At 43.3% G+C, this 16,891-nt stretch overlaps 1 protein-coding gene across 1 annotated transcript in view; it reads right to left on the bottom strand.

Moving 5' to 3' along the window:
• The window catches only part of PAX4 (paired box 4), a 39,424-nt gene that overhangs the window by 12,333 nt on the left and 10,200 nt on the right, over positions 1-16,891 (bottom strand). The window contains exons 4-9 of the mRNA XM_030216707.1: positions 15,992-16,082; positions 11,162-11,311; positions 9,466-9,548; positions 8,474-8,543; positions 4,221-4,324; positions 1,174-1,309 (exon numbers count right to left, since the gene is read on the bottom strand). Of these exons, the coding sequence (XP_030072567.1) occupies positions 1,174-1,309; positions 4,221-4,324; positions 8,474-8,543; positions 9,466-9,548; positions 11,162-11,311; positions 15,992-16,082 (634 nt within the window). The remainder of the gene's footprint in view (positions 1-1,173; positions 1,310-4,220; positions 4,325-8,473; positions 8,544-9,465; positions 9,549-11,161; positions 11,312-15,991; positions 16,083-16,891) is intronic.

Here is a 16,891-nt window from a genome sequence, read left to right on the forward strand (position 1 = left end):
GAGCAGCTCACAGCACATGTCATTTGGCAGCCTACTAACCTACAAATGCACTCGATCTGCAGCCCCAGTTGGTAGGTGGAGAGTGCTAGTATAGAGCATGAGCCCAAGTGCAGGCGAGGCTGCACAGTGCTGGGCAGACCCTCCAGGTGGCCACAGGGTTAACCCCAGGCCAGTGCTAGGTGTTTTATGACAACTAGAATAACAGGTTAGATACCATAATTTAGGTGACCTGGGGCTAAGGTGATTAGGGGGCTTAATGCCTATATTTTGTGTATTGTAAGGAGGTTGGAGGGTCTAAGCAGCTCAGGAGGAGGTATGGGGCCAGACTACATTCCTGACAAGGCCCTGAGAGAAGGGATCGGGGTGGTAGGTCCCAAAACCCAGTATGGCCCCCACGTGGAAGGGAGGGGGAAAAGGACTGGAAAGAGCAGCTGCTATGGCAGGCGAGGGCCAGAAGGGGGAGCAGGGATGACAAAGCTCACTACCCTTGGGTTAGAAATCAGTACAAGATTCCTTCCACCTGGGAGGGGGAGGAGGTCTCCAACCAACAGCCTAGCAGAGAGGCAGAGTTAATGGAGTGTTTGGAGGAAGGAGAGGGAGAGACCAACACACCAGGTTTGGAGGAGCCAATTGACATGGACTGTAATTGTACTTTGGGGCAGAGTTGCAGGGACTGAAGGCAGTGGGTGGTCACAGGAGTCATTTAGCTGTGTTGTGGGCAGTGTACAGCCATTCTGCAACCACCCAAGCGGAAAGACTTTTAAAACTGAAACCCAGGCTGTTGAACTGGGGGGAGAACTTGGATTTAAAGGGAAGGTTTTTTTCTTGTTGCTTTATTTTGGAAACTGAATGGGACTTTAACCGCTTGAACTGAGATTTTGTGGAGGAGGGGAAATAAACTGTTTGGAACTAAAAGCTGTGTTGTCTGGAAGGACTTTGTTTGGGGACTGCTAAAGGGAGCCTACCACCCCCTGAAGGTTTGCTACCGGGATTACAGTTATTACAGTATGCATGCACCTATTCTTTCCAGCGCATACACACCCACAATTACACCTGTCTACTTTCCTTGTGTCATTTTATAGAAATACAAACGTTGCCTTTAAAAACAAGCCCAACATAATGTTCCTATTACCTATGAATGGAATCTCAGGCCAAAATGCCAAGTCTTCTTACCATGGAAGGGGTCTTCTCCCAGAGATAGGGGAGATGTTTGCTGGTTCAGGTGGGCTGATGCACTTGGATACAAACTGAAGCCAGGAGGGCTGAGGGACTCTGCCATGGAGGGCATTTGTGGAGAGGTGGAAAGCTGCTGGAAAGAAGATAAAGAGATATAAAATTCAATCTCAGAGAACATCTGTAACACCGGGGGGTGTATGGAAAGAAGGCTTAGAGGAACAGACGTGCTAGAGAGCTGCACAGGAACGGAGTTAGCAGGAATCCTGCGGTTACCGCGAGGATCCTGCAGGGACAGATCCAGGTCCGCAGGGATGGACCCGGGTCTTGCAGGGATCCTGCGGGGATGGACCTCGGTCCTATGGGGATCCCATGGAAGTGTAGGTGAGACCAGTCCTGGGTGCCCTCCTTGAACGTGCCTCAGTACATCCTGGTGGTCTAGTGGCCTCTTACGGGCAGGAAAGATCCCCACTCTTTCCTGCCCACTGCCACCGCTCCTCTCACTGCCGCTGTTTCTTTAAAATGGCTGCTGAGACTTCAAGCTGCGGCCTTGTGAGGCCACCGCTTGAAGTCTCCGCACGCACATTTAGGTGCCGAATCGATGCCTAAAATTTTACACACAAGTCAGAAAAGGGGCGCTGAAATGGGAGGGCCATGGGCAGATTGGGGCAGATCAAGAGCATGAATTTTAGTTATGTGCATAATTATAGAATAAGGGGGGGGGGGTGCTCCATGCCTTGGTGCAAATGGCTGCACCTAAATGTAGGAGTGATCCCTGGGCTTAAGCAATATTCTAAACTGCACCTAACTATAGGCACAGTTTACAGAATACTGCTAGGAGCTTTTCTTTCAGCACCATTTATAAATTCCTCCCTAAATGTGTGCTTTACCAAGAAGTAACTGCTAGCGTAGAGCCGCAATAAGGAGCTATGTCATAATTTAGCAGTTACTGCGCAGTAAATTGCAAGTAAAGCACTTTTTATGTCAGAAAGCATGGCATGGGTGGAGGGAGGCATGAAAGATGTTCGGCAGTTAACCATGTGCTAACGTGGAGTTAATGTGGGACCACTTACCTCCTCCCATAAGTACTTCCGTATTATTCAGGAGCAGGTGCCGTACATTAATGTAAATCAGGGGCGTAGCCAGACCTCAATGTTTGGGAGGGTTCAGAGCCCAAAGTGTGTGGGGGGGGGGCATAGTATGTCCCGCCGCCCTAGCACAACCCCACATAACTTGGCTGGCAGGGGTCCCCAACCCCCGCCAGCTAAAGCCTTTCTCCGGCACTGTTCTCTGCGCATTGCCTTCCCTGTTTCCCCTCATGGTATGTGCATGCTCGGTTTTAGTGAAAAAACAAGCCTGCGTGCGACACGAGAGGAAGAAGGGCAGGCAATGCGCAGAGAACAGCGCTGGAGAAAGGCTTTAGCTGGCAAAGGTTGGGGACCCCCACCAGCCAAACCAGGGGTCCCATATCCAATTTGGGAGGGCTCCCCAAGGCCCCCCATAGCTACACCACTGATGTAAATGTTAATGCACATCCCGCAACAGAAGATACTGGGAATGCTTCCACTAGATGCTCCATTAAATTTGCAGCTGCTATGTAGTAAAGTCAAGTGTTGAGCTACAGTAACTGCAAACGTTATTGTGGTTTAGTAAAAGGGCCCCCAAATGTGTACAGTTTCATTATTACTACACCCTCTGTTTTAATAAGTACTTAAGTACATAAGTATTGCCATACTGGGAAAGACCAAAAGTCCATTGAGCCCAGCATCCTGTTTCCAACAGTGGCCAATCCAGGTCACAATTACCTGGCAGAAACCCAAACAATAGCAACATTCCATGTAGAACCCCAAAGAGTAGCAAGATTCTAGAATTCTAAAGAATAACAAGATTCCATGCAGAATTTCAAAGTGTATAGCAACATTCCATTTAGAACCCTAAAGAGTAGCAAGATTCCATAGTAGTAGTAGAATCCTAAGTACATAAGTGTTGCCATACTGGGACAGACCAAAGGTCCATCAAGCCCAGCATCCTGTTTCCAACAGTGGACAATCCAGGTCACAAATACCTGGCAGAAACCCAAACAATAGCAACATTCCATGTAGAACCCCAAAGAGTAGCAAGATTCTAGAATTCTAAAGAATAACAAGATTCCATGCAGAATTTCAAAGTGTATAGCAACATTCCATTTAGAACCCTAAAGAGTAGCAAGATTCCATAGTAGTAGTAGAATCCTAAGTACATAAGTGTTGCCATACTGGGACAGACCAAAGGTCCATCAAGCCCAGCATCCTGTTTCCAACAGTGGACAATCCAGGTCACAAATACCTGGCAGAAACCCAAACAATAGCAACATTCCATGTAGAACCCCAAAGAGTAGCAAGATTCTAGAATTCTAAAGAATAACAAGATTCCATGCGGAATTTCAAAGTGTATAGCAACATTCCATTTAGAACCCTAAAGAGTAGCAAGATTCCATTCAAAATCCTAAGTACATAAGTGTTGCCATACTGGGACAGACCAAAGGTCCATCAAGCCCAGCATCCTGTTTCCAACAGTGGCCAATCCAGGTCACAAATACCCGGCAAGATCCCCAAAATGTACAAAACATTTTATACTGCTTATCCCAGAAATAGTGGATTTTTCCCAAGTCCATTTAATAATGGTCTATGGAATTTTCCTTTAGGAAGCCGTCCAAACTTTCTCTGGAGAGTTAAAGCTCTTCCATTGTCCAAGCTGTGTTCATGCTTCATTCCTAGCAGTGTAATACCTTCATGGAGTTCTGATGAGGCGCAGCACCTCTGACTTAGATTTATAATAGTTGAGGTGGGGGGGGGGGGGACAGCATTTCACTCCACAGACTGTTAAGAACATCAAAAACAAAGAGAGTGGAAGTATGGCTCATTCAAGAACTGACACAGGGATTGTTTGCAGACTCGGAATTTGCATACCACCATGGCTTTTCTCACTGAGTCTGGAGTTCTTCCATTCTGAGAGATTAAGGTTCATCCATGAAGATGCCTGAAGCACGAAATGACAGAGGACATTACCTGTGATGAGGCAGAGCCGGTCAGTGTAGCTGGATGAAAAGCTGGAAATCCATGGGGAGCAACTGCAGGTCCACTCGGGGTGTGAATGCATTCATCTGCTGAACCTGAACATGTGGTGAGAGAGAGAATGAGGGAAGTAAGATTAGAGATGGAAGACAGAGGGAAGGTTATGGAGAGAAGAAGAAATGTTGCAGAAACAAAGAAGAGAAAGGAAGAAAGCAATTATAGAGAACAACATGGGAGAGAATTAGAGACAGGAAAAATTTCAGACACAGAAAATGAGATAGATGGTTTTGGAAATAAGTCCTTCACTTATCCCTTTAAGACCAATGCAACTAATATGGACAGCGGGTATTGGAAAGAAGCACTTCAATTACAAACAAACAATCACAGAATAAAACATGACAAAGCAAACAATAGAATACAGAAAATAAATTACCAAGACAGTATATACAGAAAGAGGAGGTGAAAGAAATAAAAAACACAGTGTCTTGTACTCACTTCACAACACAACACAAACTACTCTACCATAACCACACCATACTGTTCTCTACCCGTCTCACAAAATCTGAAAATCCTTGGAGTTACCATTGATCGAAATCTCACACTAGATGCCCACGTGAAGAATACAACGAAAAAGATGTTCCACTCTATGTGGAAACTCAAAAGAGTAAAACCGTTCTTCCCGAGATACATCTTCCGTACCCTGGTACAGTCAATGGTAATAAGTCATCTCGACTACTGCAACGCACTATACGCGGGCTGCAAAGAACAGACTATCAAAAAACTCCAAACAGCCCAGAATACAGCAGCCAGACTCATATTCGGAAAAACCAAATATGAAAGTGCAAAACCCCTAAGAGAGAAACTTCACTGGCTCCCACTCAAGGAACGCATCACGTTCAAGATCTGTACGCTTGTACACAAAATCATCCACGCAGACGCCCCGATCTACATGCTAAACCTCGTGGACCTACCTCCCAGAAATGCCATAAGATCAGCCCGCAAATTTCTCAATCTGCACTTCCCCAGCTATAAAGGACTGAAATACAAGCTGATACACGCCTCCACCTTCTCTTACATGAGCACACAGTTGTGGAATGCATTACCTACAGCCCTGAAAGCTATTGAAGAAATAACTAACTTTCGCAAATCTTTTTAACAAGGCCTACAAAGATAACCCTTAACCTTATAAAACTACCTCACCAACCCATCCAGTTATTAAAATCCACCGTCTATATCACCCAGCCTAACACCTCCCTTCTCTCTTCCCTTACTTAATTTTGGCGCATTACCAATTGTATCTGATTTAATCTTTGCACATTACAAATAAGTACATAAGTACATAAGTAGTGCCATACTGGGAAAGACCAAAGGTCCATCTAGCCCAGCATCCTGTCACCGACAGTGGCCAATCCAGGTCAAGGGCACCTGGCACGCTCCCCAAACGTAAAAACATTCCAGACAAGTTATACCTAAAAATGCGGAATTTTTCCAAGTCCATTTAATAGCGGTCTATGGACTTGTCCTTTAGGAATCTATCTAACCCCTTTTTAAACTCCGTCAAGCTAACCGCCCGTACCACGTTCTCCGGCAACGAATTCCAGAGTCTAATTACACGTTGGGTGAAGAAAAATTTTCTCCGATTCGTTTTAAATTTACCACACTGTACCTTCAACTCATGCCCTCTAGTCCTAGTATTTTTGGATAGCGTGAACAGTCGCTTCACATCCACCCGATCCATTCCACTCATTATTTTATACACTTCTATCATATCTCCCCTCAGCCGTCTCTTCTCCAAGCTGAAAAGCCCTAGCCTTCTCAGCCTCTCTTCATAGGAAAGTCGTCCCATCCCCACTATCATTTTCGTCGCCCTTCGCTGTACCTTTTCCAATTCTACTATATCTTTTTTGAGATACGGAGACCAGTACTGAACACAATACTCCAGGTGCGGTCGCACCATGGAGCGATACAACGGCATTATAACATCCGCACACCTGGACTCCATACCCTTCCTAATAACACCCAACATTCTATTCGCTTTCCTAGCCGCAGCAGCACACTGAGCAGAAGGTTTCAGCGTATCATCGACGACGACACCCAGATCCCTTTCTTGATCCGTAACTCCTAACGCGGAACCTTGCAAGACGTATCTGATATCCTGTAGACTATGTCATAACTACACTCTGTAAGCCATATTGAGCCTGCAAATAGGTGGGAAAATGTGGGATACAAATGCAATAAAAAATAAAGAGAAAATCAACTTTACAAGACAAGGAAGATTAAAAAGGAACAAACATAAGATTACAAAGAAAATGAAGGAATTTCATAAAGAAATCCCAAAAGGAAAGATCAAAAAGGGGAAGTGTGTGCCATAGAGAGATTTAAAATTTGTTGGAATATCATACAGATAAAATAATGTACAGAGACTTTGAAGATTGTGGAGAAAGAAGAAATGGAAAGAGTAAAAAGAAAAATCAGAGCGAATACAATTATGAGGGAATAAAGAAAAAGTGAGATTTGAAAAATGAAGAAAACTATGAAAAAGGAGGAGAGAAAAAAAATAAGTCAAGAAAGAAACAAAAATAAGTGCATTTGAAATAAATGAAATTAAATATTTATTAAAGGCTTTATTCCATTTGTTTTCTATGGAGAAACTGTTGAAAGCATCCTCTCTGGAAAATGGGATGACTTCTGAAATAGTCCCTGTGATCAGTTCAGAATAAACGTCTGAATAATCATGTAGGTAGATTAGAAATGAAGAGATCAAAGGGAAATGGAAGGGAACCTAAGAATAGCCATACTGGGAAAACCAATGGTCCATCTAACTCAGTATCTTGCTTCAAGAAGTGGCCAATCCAGGTCACAAGTACTTGGCAGAAACCCAATTAGTAGCAACATTCCATGTAGAATCTCAAAGAATAGCAAGATTCCAGAATCCTAAAGAGTAACAAGATTCCGGAACCCCAAATAGTAGCAACATTCCATGCTACCAATCCCAGGGCAAGCAGTAGCTTCCCCCATGCTCATCTCAACAACAGACTATGGACTTTTCCTCCAGTAACTTGTCTAAACCTTTTAAAAAACCTAGATATGCTAACTGCCATTACCATATCCTCCAGCAATGAGTTCTAGAGCTTAACTATTCTTTGAGTGAAAAAAAATAGAACCACAGATCTGTGACTGCCGCTTCGAATGCAGGGGGCCCCGGAGCCAAGGAGGCAGGCAGGTGAGACCGGGAACTGACCCCGACGCCAGGCCCCCCTTGGAGGCCCGGGGAATTTTGTCCCCCTTGCTCCCCCTCTCGGCGGCCCTGCTGCAGGTTTTTGTACAGTGTTGTTTGTGCTAATGTCTACCATGTAGTAAAACCTGCACTAGAAGCTTAACATAGTTTAGTAAAAAAACACTTTTGGGGTAATTTTATAAAGTCTTTTCTATGTGTAAAGCATGTTTAACACACAGCAAATGGCCGTTTTAACATTTTTGTATAATTTTTTTTATTTATTTTTGGTTTTTTTTGTTACATTTGTACCCCGCGCTTTCCCACTCATTGCAGGCTCAATGCGGCTTACATATAGTGTACAGGTACTTATTTGTACCTGGGGCAATGGAGGGTTAAGTGACTTGCCCGTATACACTTGTACAAAGTAGATGCACTACCAAATCTGCACATAGGTGTTCCTAGGGACATATTTTGGGTAGAAAATGGGTGAAGCTGAGATGTACACATGCACTTACATGCACACGTTTACAGCTGTCTCAGAGCAGGTGTAAATTTCTACAAGAACGTTGCCCAAATTCCCTCCCTGTGAATAAGGGGAAGGGGAAATGAGACTTGATATATTGCCTTTCTCTGGTTTTTGCAACTACATTCAAAGCAGTTTACATAGTATATACAGGGACTTATTTGTACCTGAGGCAATGGAGGGTTACGTGACTTACCCAGAGTCACAAGGAGCTGCAGTGGGGCTCAGAGCCACTCCCCCAGCATCAAAGTTCACTACACTAACCACTAGACTACTCTTCAGTTTGGAGAAACATAGAGGATGTAAGCACATAATTGTCTGTTCAAATGCCGATTTCTGCATGTGAATTGCTGTTTTTACTTTGAGAAATGCCAGATGGATGGTGGAAGAAAGAAAGAAGCTAGCTAGCAGGATGCGAGGAAGGAGTGTAGCATATGAAACATAGAGTAAGTATAAGTTAGAGAACATGATAAACACAGGAAGCACTAGAGTCAGGGCATGAATCACCTTTATGACTGGTCTCCATCTTCAGTTTCTCTTCCCGTCTCCACTTAGCTCTCCTGTTTGAGAACCAAACCTGGCAGAAAAGCAAAAAGAAAAGAAATACATTGCATTGCATTGCCACAACGTTACAGCTGTTATTGAATCACTGGGTACTGGGTGAATCAGCCCAAAGAACTATACCAGGGAGGCAGTCACATTGGATCTCATGCAAAACTGCTGCAAAGAGTTTGTTGAGTTTGTTTCAGCCGTACCAACGTCCTTATATTGGGTCTGGGAGGATTCTCCCATTACACATCTAAAAAGTAGTGGGTGGATCCATGTGGGAAGGGGCTCATCCATTTTGGGCTCAGCCCCATCCAAAACCCTCTGGCTACACCACTGTTTTATATGGTTTAAAGGTCAATAGTGATATCTGGAATTGCAGAAAGTTGTACTTTATTTCTCTGCTTTAAATCGAGTCATACACAGTATATATCATCACCTGTAGAGGGCGGCCTTACACCATGTCACAATCAGCAAAATATTTTGTACCCGCCCACCATGGCAGAAACCCAATCTGTTCACAGACAATATCGAACAGCACTTGAATCCTGGATTTGTGCTTTTTATTGGTGCTTTTCTCTATTAGTAATTATATTTACAGTCATTTCTATAGCGCGCTACTAGAAATGCGCAGCGCTGTATACAATCTGCAGGTGATACTTTTTCACTGAACTAATTTAATAGATTTGTGAGTAGCTTAAGGGAGCTATACACCTTTCATCAGGTGAGCGATAACGATCCAGAGACATTCGTTTCTGAATTCTGACTTCCTGGAGCTATGGGTACCACAGACGAGGCACAAGGCTTGACTAGCCATTGTGTGCATTTTCTATTAAAATAAACAGTATAAACCTCAGTGATTATTCTGCCCAGTATTTTGTGCAAAGGGGCCAAATCACTGTTTGTTTGGGAATATAGGTCAGTTGGAGAACTGCAGTGATCTCCTCACTCACACGAACAGTCCCTTCCGGAAGATCCATCTCTGTAGCCAGCTTCTCGCGGGTGAACATATCTGGGTACTGAACTCTACTGAACTCTGAGAAAAGGAAAGTTAAAGGCACATAGTAAATGTGTTTTACTGTCAAGTTTGTTGGGTTTTTTTTTTCTTCAAATGATTCTTTATTGAATTGTTAAAAGGTAGTACAATAAAAGAAACATATAATTAACAAAACATTAATAATAACAACTATTGTTGCATCAAGGGTTGCTGCTTTTTTTTAAAGCAACAAACACAGTGAAGGTGACTACAAAAAAGTAGACTAGATGATGTAAATAAATAGTTGCAGCTTTAATAAAGTCTTTGGATGTTTTTATTAAAGCTGTAATTATTTATTTACATCATCTAGACTACTTTTTTGTTGTCACCTTTGCTGTGTTTGTTTTTTTTTTAATTTACATTTGTACCCTGTGCTTTCCCACTCATGGCAGGCTCAATGTGGCAGGCAATGGAGGGTTAAGTGACTTGCCCAGAGTCACAAGGAGCTGCCTGTGCCGGGAATCAAACTCAGTTCCTCAGGACCAAAGTCCACCACCCTAACCACTAGGCCACTCCTCCACTGTTGCTACTATTTAAGATTCTACATGGAATGTTGCTATTCCACTAGCAACATTCCATGTAGAAGTCGGCCCTTGCAGATCACCAATGTGGCCGCGCAGGCTTCTGCTTCTGTGAGTCTGACGTCCTGCACGTACGTGCAGGACGTCAGACTCACAGAAACAGAAGCCTGCGCAGCCTTCTACATGGAATGTTGCTAGTGGAATAGCAACATTCCATGTAGAATCTCCAATAATAGCAACATTCCATGTAGAATCTCCAATAGTATCTATTTTATTTTTGTTACATTTGTATCCCGCGCTTTCCCACTCATGGCAAGCTCAATGCGGCTTACATGGGGCAATGGAGGGTTAAGTGACTTGCCCAAAGTCACAAGGAGCTGCCTGTGTCTGAAGTGGGAATCGAACTCAGTTCCTCAGGACCAAAGTCCTAACCACTAGGCCACTCCTCCACTTTTGTGCCTTGCAAGGGACTCTGTTCTTCTGTTTGTTTGTTTGTTTGTTGGTTTATTTTTCTTTTAAATACATATTTGTTGCTTTAGTTTAAAAAGTGATGCAACACTAGTAGATTCTGGTACAAGACAGGATGGTGCTGTAACCCCCCCCCCCCCATACTATCCTGTCAAGGTACCTTGGTTCTAACCTGTAGCATTCCTGGCTGTTCTAGTAGTTTGCCTATGTATCAGTCCTGTGCTCTAGCACCCCATGCAGCTATGCTCCTGCTCTTAAATCCTAAGCTGCTGAACTTGGCTTCTCTTTTGCCACCACAGAAGATCTAAATTACAAGCACAATGGTTTATGGACCACTGCAACTAATGCTTAGAGTATTCAGCCATGAAAGAGAAGGGGGGGGGTGGAGAGGGGGCAGGGAGATAGGGAGGGGGGGAGGTAGGGGAGAAAATCATTTATATTTGAAACTGGTAGCATTGAAGTTCACTTTGTTTGTATAATTGCGCAGCTGGTTAGCTGAATGTATGTATGATATTAGTGATGAAGTGTTTAATAAAAATTATCTTTCAAAAAAAAAAAAATTACAAGCACAATGCAGACAATGGAGAGTATCTCCTTTATAGTATATGAGTGGGAGCTAAGCACCTTTTTCCAGTGTGTCAGACTGTTCCTGGGTGAAGACCGTGCGACCGCGATGCTGAGTGCCTAGGCGTGGAATGCTGGGTGGAGATTTGGATTCTTCCTGGAAATGGTCTGGCATAGAGGCATCACATGGTGTCCTGAGAGTGTCTTCTTCTATGGACATGAGAGGAAAGAATTTCATTTCTACAGTGTGACTGTCTTGATAGGTGGACTGCAAACTTTCCATCTGTACGCCCACCTGGATGGAAGAGTCACTAAGTTATATAACATAACACAGGGGCTTCAGGCCGTAGTAAACCCAGATGCAAAGAAGTGAACAGAAGACCCAAAATGCTGAGTGCAGAGTTTCCTAACACTGGGGCTTTAATACCAGGTCTGAAGAGGAGTAAAAAGTTAACTTCTTCTTCTTTTGCTGACATAAATAGGGATTTCATGTCTGTTTCTTCCTCCTTCTGCAAGCATGAGAGTCCATCAACTCTTTCCTGAATTTGTAAGTGTATAGATGGGAAAAAACCCCAATCAGGTGATGAGGAGGAGCTGAGTGGGAGGTGCTGCTGTTGCTGTGAACAATATAACACTGGACTGCATATTTATGTATGGAACAGCACATACAATTAGATGGCTACTTTTAACACAATCCCTTGTGTGCATGCTTCTTGTGTGCTCTCCTTGTGAATGCGCAAACTATTTGCACACTACCTGGTTACTGCATTAGAAGGGGGAATATTTTCTTTATGCTCCAGTTAGGAAACTGTGCGCTGGGTTTGAGCACATGGCTCTAATGCAAGGTTATTATATTGACCCCCTCCTTCCACCCAGACTTTGAAACTCTCCAGCAGAGCTCTGAAATCTCACTACCATCCATTGGCTCACAGATAAGCAATGGACAGTCCCTGTTGGCTATAAATGTATCTGTGGTCTCGCTCCTGTGCTCTTGTTAACAGCTGCACCCTGACCATTTCTCTATGTGTAGGTAGAAAACTTATGCTGGCTCTTCTCAAGTAGCTTCCTTCTATCTTGTGTGCATTTTGCTTTCTTGTCTCTACTTTCCGAAACAAATTATCTCCTTGCTGTTTAGTTTCTCCAAATAAATCTGCTTTGCCATCTCTTATTTATTCCATTTTGGACTACTATATACTGTTACTACTGGTTTTTGAGAGCCCTACAAATAGTGAAATCCAATTTTAAAAAGCCAGCAAAAAACAACGATTACTATGCTCAGCTTTCACCTGAAGAGGGCGCACCAGAACTTCAGTCGCTTTCCATTCAGAAGAACCTGTTTGACTCCTTTCCTTCCTCCCAACCAATTTGAATATCTTTAAAAAAATCAGAAAGTGGTACTAACAGCTTCCCGAAAATTATGTGTATTTTTTTTCCCAAAATGTGGGTACTGTTAATGCTCCTTTGACTCCCTCAAACACAAAGTGCGCTTCTTTAATAAAGTCTAGCAGAAAATCTGCACGCTTTGGATGGAGCCTACGCCTCAGTACTTTCTGGTGAGCAGGTTTCAAGAATCTGTAGTGAGAGAAGACACTATTAACAATGGCAAGTATATTAAAAAAAATACATGAACAGCAGAGATTGCTACAATTGTTCACAGTGTAAAAAGCAGAGATTGCTACAATTGTTTACAGTGTAAAAAGAAAGCAGAACGGAAACCCTGGCTCGCTCAGAAGTGACGCGCGTTTCGGCTGCGAAGTCTTTTGGACGCTCCGCTTTCCGTACTCATTGTACAGCGATTGGTTGGAAGAGATGCCGGAAGTAAAGATGGCGCGGTCTAACTCCTGTTCGTGTCCTGCAGTCTGTTTATTTAGGATTGTATAATCGGGGGCAGTAGGATCTCTTTTGGCCTCTTTGCTGGCTGCCTGGTACATCATGATCCCTTTCTAGCACAAGCCCTAGCAGAGTCCTTAAAACAGCAGCTTCCATGCATTTTGGAGCTGCTGTTTGTTTGCTTTGGGTCTCATTCCTATGACTGCTGGGGCAAGAGGGGTTAGCTATTCCTATTTATTATGTTTTTCTTATTGTGTGTGTGTGTTTTTAATCGCTTTCCCCGAGTGTAGTCGGCACTCTGATCATGCTTCACGTGTGTGTCCCTGCTGTACCTTCTGGAGATCTTCTTGGGTGATTTCATTTGTTTCAACTATATTATAGAAAACAGTAGTATTGTTAGGATGTAAGGCTGTGTAATATTGCCAGTATGCGTGTTACTGGATTACTGTGATTTGTGTGTCTCATCCACCTAGTTGGAAAAATCCTATCATAGTAACATAGTAGATGACGGCAGAAGAAGACCTGCACGGTCCGTCTAGTCTGCCCAACAATTTAAACTCATATGTGCTACTTTATGTGTATACTTGACCTTGATTTGTTTCTGCCATTTTCAGGGCACAGACCGTAGAAGTTTGCCCAGAACAAGGCCCACCCCCCAACCACCAGCCCCGCCTCCCCCCACCAGCTAGTAGGACCTCTTATGGTTTAAAGCAAAATTGGCCCACAGTAGGAGCAGATGCACCAGCCCATGAAAATGCAACTGACTACCATGGACACGAATATGTTACACTGGTGGTTTTAAATTTTTCCCCCTCACATGCTACTCCTAGTTTTAGTTTATTGCATCTGTGCACTGACATTCCATTCATGCCATAGAGTAAAAATAGAACTAGATTAGCTTACATCGGGATGACAGGAGGGAAAATGGGCAACAGATAGTTGTTTCCAGCTGTGTAAGTATTACCGATCTGTTGGCAGTGCTATCCACTGCCATTCAGAGGGGCCTGGGTTTGCTTTCCGACAAGGGTCTTTTATTCCCTTGTTCAGCCTGTGCTGGGGAGGAGTAGGTGTAATACCTACAACTGTTGGTTTCTGAAAAGAACCCCGGTGAATGTTCCCTGGCAGAAGATTGTTAATATAATGAATGGACTAAATTAATTTAGAAGGGGATACAAAATAGAGGCTAAATCTCCAGGTCATTGCAAATGAAAGTTCATGGCATGGCCTTGGTTCTTCTCACTGAACTGGAAATAAACAGGAGTAGTGGGAAACTGCCATACCAGTGCACCCAATTTTTTCTTTATGGGCAGGATTAATGTGGCTAAGCTGATTGGCTGTTTGATCTTTTCATCTAGTGTGAATAGTTCCTGTCCTGTGTTGATTTTGGAATTCTCTTCCATTCTTATAGTCTGTAAACCACGCTGGCCTGTTTCTCAGAGTGGTACAGTACATTTTAATATAAACATTAACATCTTCTCTGGTGTGTAAGTCACTTCTTTGCAGTGCCTATTTTGCCAAATGTAGTTTATCATTTTGCATATAAGGTTACCAGAGAATATCTATTTAGAAAAATTGTGCAAGTCAAATGATGGACACCAAGTTTTAAATTACTTGAAATTAGCTAAAAGGTTTAGCAGCTGCATAGGCTAGTTCTTGTTTCATGCTTACTTTATTTTTTTTTGTCTATTAGATTGTAAGCTCTTTGAGCAGGGACTGTCTTTCTTCTATGTTTGTGCAGCGCTGCGTACGCCTTGTAGCGCTATAGAAATGCTAAATAGTAGTAGTAGTAGTATGATAGGAAACTGGAAGTAGACTTATGACTGGGAGCAAGGGGGAGGGAGAGAGAATTTTATTTATTTATTTATTGTATTTGTATCCCACATTTTCCCACTTTTTTGCGGGCTCAGTGTGGCTTACAATATGATATGAATAATGGAAATACAATATGTTACAACTTGGTTATGGATTACATTGTGCAGAGTTATGCGAGACGATCGAAGTATCGTTAAGAATGTAACAATGGGACATAGACATTGAAACATTGGAAGGAGACAATGGGAAGCTTAAAGGGCAGAATTAAGACACAAAGACATATGGTGTACATCTTTCTGTGAGTAAATGTATGAGTGATGTGAGATTACAGGGGATGAGAGATCAGAAGTGGATATATGGCGCATTGAAGATTAGTGAGTGTGGACTCTATGTGTTTTGGGGGGAAGAGAGGAGAATACAAGGAGGGTATGTAGGAAAGATATTCCTAGGGTACTTAATGCCCCATATATACATGAAATATATTTGTATATGTATAATCATTATGAGTATCCTATAAACCAGACCAATTAGGGAATTTCCAAAGACTGGATTCAGGACCTCTGCCTTGGAGAGAAATGGAATAAATAATAATAGATAAAGCAGAAGATGTAAGAAACTAAACCACAGGCAGTTTGTTCTAGAACATAGAGACAAGAAGACTGGGAACCTGAAGGCCCAGGTTCAAATCGTACAGCAACTCTTTGTGGCCTTGGCAACCCTCTATGCCTCAGAAGAAGACAATAGCAAACCACTCCTGCACCTTGGCAAGAAAATTATTGATCCATGGCTCAAAGTTCAACACATCACTTCTCCACCTCATCTACATAAAAGCACCTGATTCTTTCCCTGCATTGTGCTCACAAGTAAACTTGCATCTCTGCAAATAGTGAGATGGAGAATTTTGACCCAACTTATGGCTGACTCAACTCTTGATACTTGTCACTTCTTAGTGCAAGAATGTGGTAAAACCAAACAGTTAAGATAGAGAATTCAGCTTCTCACGCTTCATTAGCAGAACTAAACTGTGACATTGCTCTGACTAAATTCTCTCCCTTCTGACACACAGACACATCTAGCTCACATTCATTTATATTCCCAGGTTATGCTTGTATGCATCTCTGAGAGGTGGTTGCGATTGGAGAAAATATATTTGAAGGTATCTGTATGTATTTGTCTGCAGGAGGCATTTATAGGTGGGTAAATGGCATTTTGACACTAGCCCTCCCCCAATGGCTCCTGATATCTCACCTGGCACTGGGGAGTCTATGAAACAGTCAAGGGCAGCTGGCAGCCCCAGGTCTGCTTGCAGCTTTCTCAGGACCCGGTTTATAGAGGACACCTATGAAAACAAGAAGCAGGCATGACAAGTTGATATTGAGGGGCATTTTCGAAAGAAACATTTAAGTTGGAATTTGGACATCTTTGTAAAACATCCAGATTTGGAGGCGGGGAGAAGGTCATTTTCGAAAAAAAGATGGACGTCCATCTTTGTGTTCGAAAATACCATGGACGTCTTTGGATTTGGACGTCTTTGATTTTCAGCCATTTTCGAAACCTAAAACGTCCAAATTCAAGCCATTTGGACGTGGGAGGAGCCAGCATTTTTAGTAGACTGGGCCCCCCTGACATGCCAGGACAGTAATCGGGCACCCTAGGGGGCACTGCAGTGGACTTCATAAAATGCTCCTGGGTACACAGCTCCCTTACTTTGTGTGTTGAGCCCCCCAACCCCCCCCCCTTAAAACTCACTACCCCCAACTGTACACCACTACCATAGCCCTTACGGGTGAAGGGGGGCACCTATATGTGGGTACAGAGGGTTTCTTGTGGGTTTTGGAGGGCTTGCTGTTTCCTCCACAAATGTAACAGGTAGGGGGGTATGGGCCTGGGTACACCTGTCTGAAGTGCACTGCACCTACTACTAAACTACTCCAGGGACCTGCATGCGCTGTCATGAACCTGAGTATGACATCTGAGGCTGGCAAGTAATATTTTTAATCATGTTTTTTGAGGGTGGGAAGGAGTTAGTGACCACTGAGGGAGTAATGGGAGGTCATCCCCGATTCCCCCTAGTGGTCAAGTGGTCATTTCAGGCACCATTTTGTGCCTTATTCGTAATAAAAACAGGTCGGGTGAAAACGTCTGAGT

This window comes from Microcaecilia unicolor, chromosome 10 (assembly GCF_901765095.1).
Source record: "Microcaecilia unicolor chromosome 10, aMicUni1.1, whole genome shotgun sequence".
Lineage (NCBI taxonomy): Eukaryota > Metazoa > Chordata > Amphibia > Gymnophiona > Siphonopidae > Microcaecilia > Microcaecilia unicolor.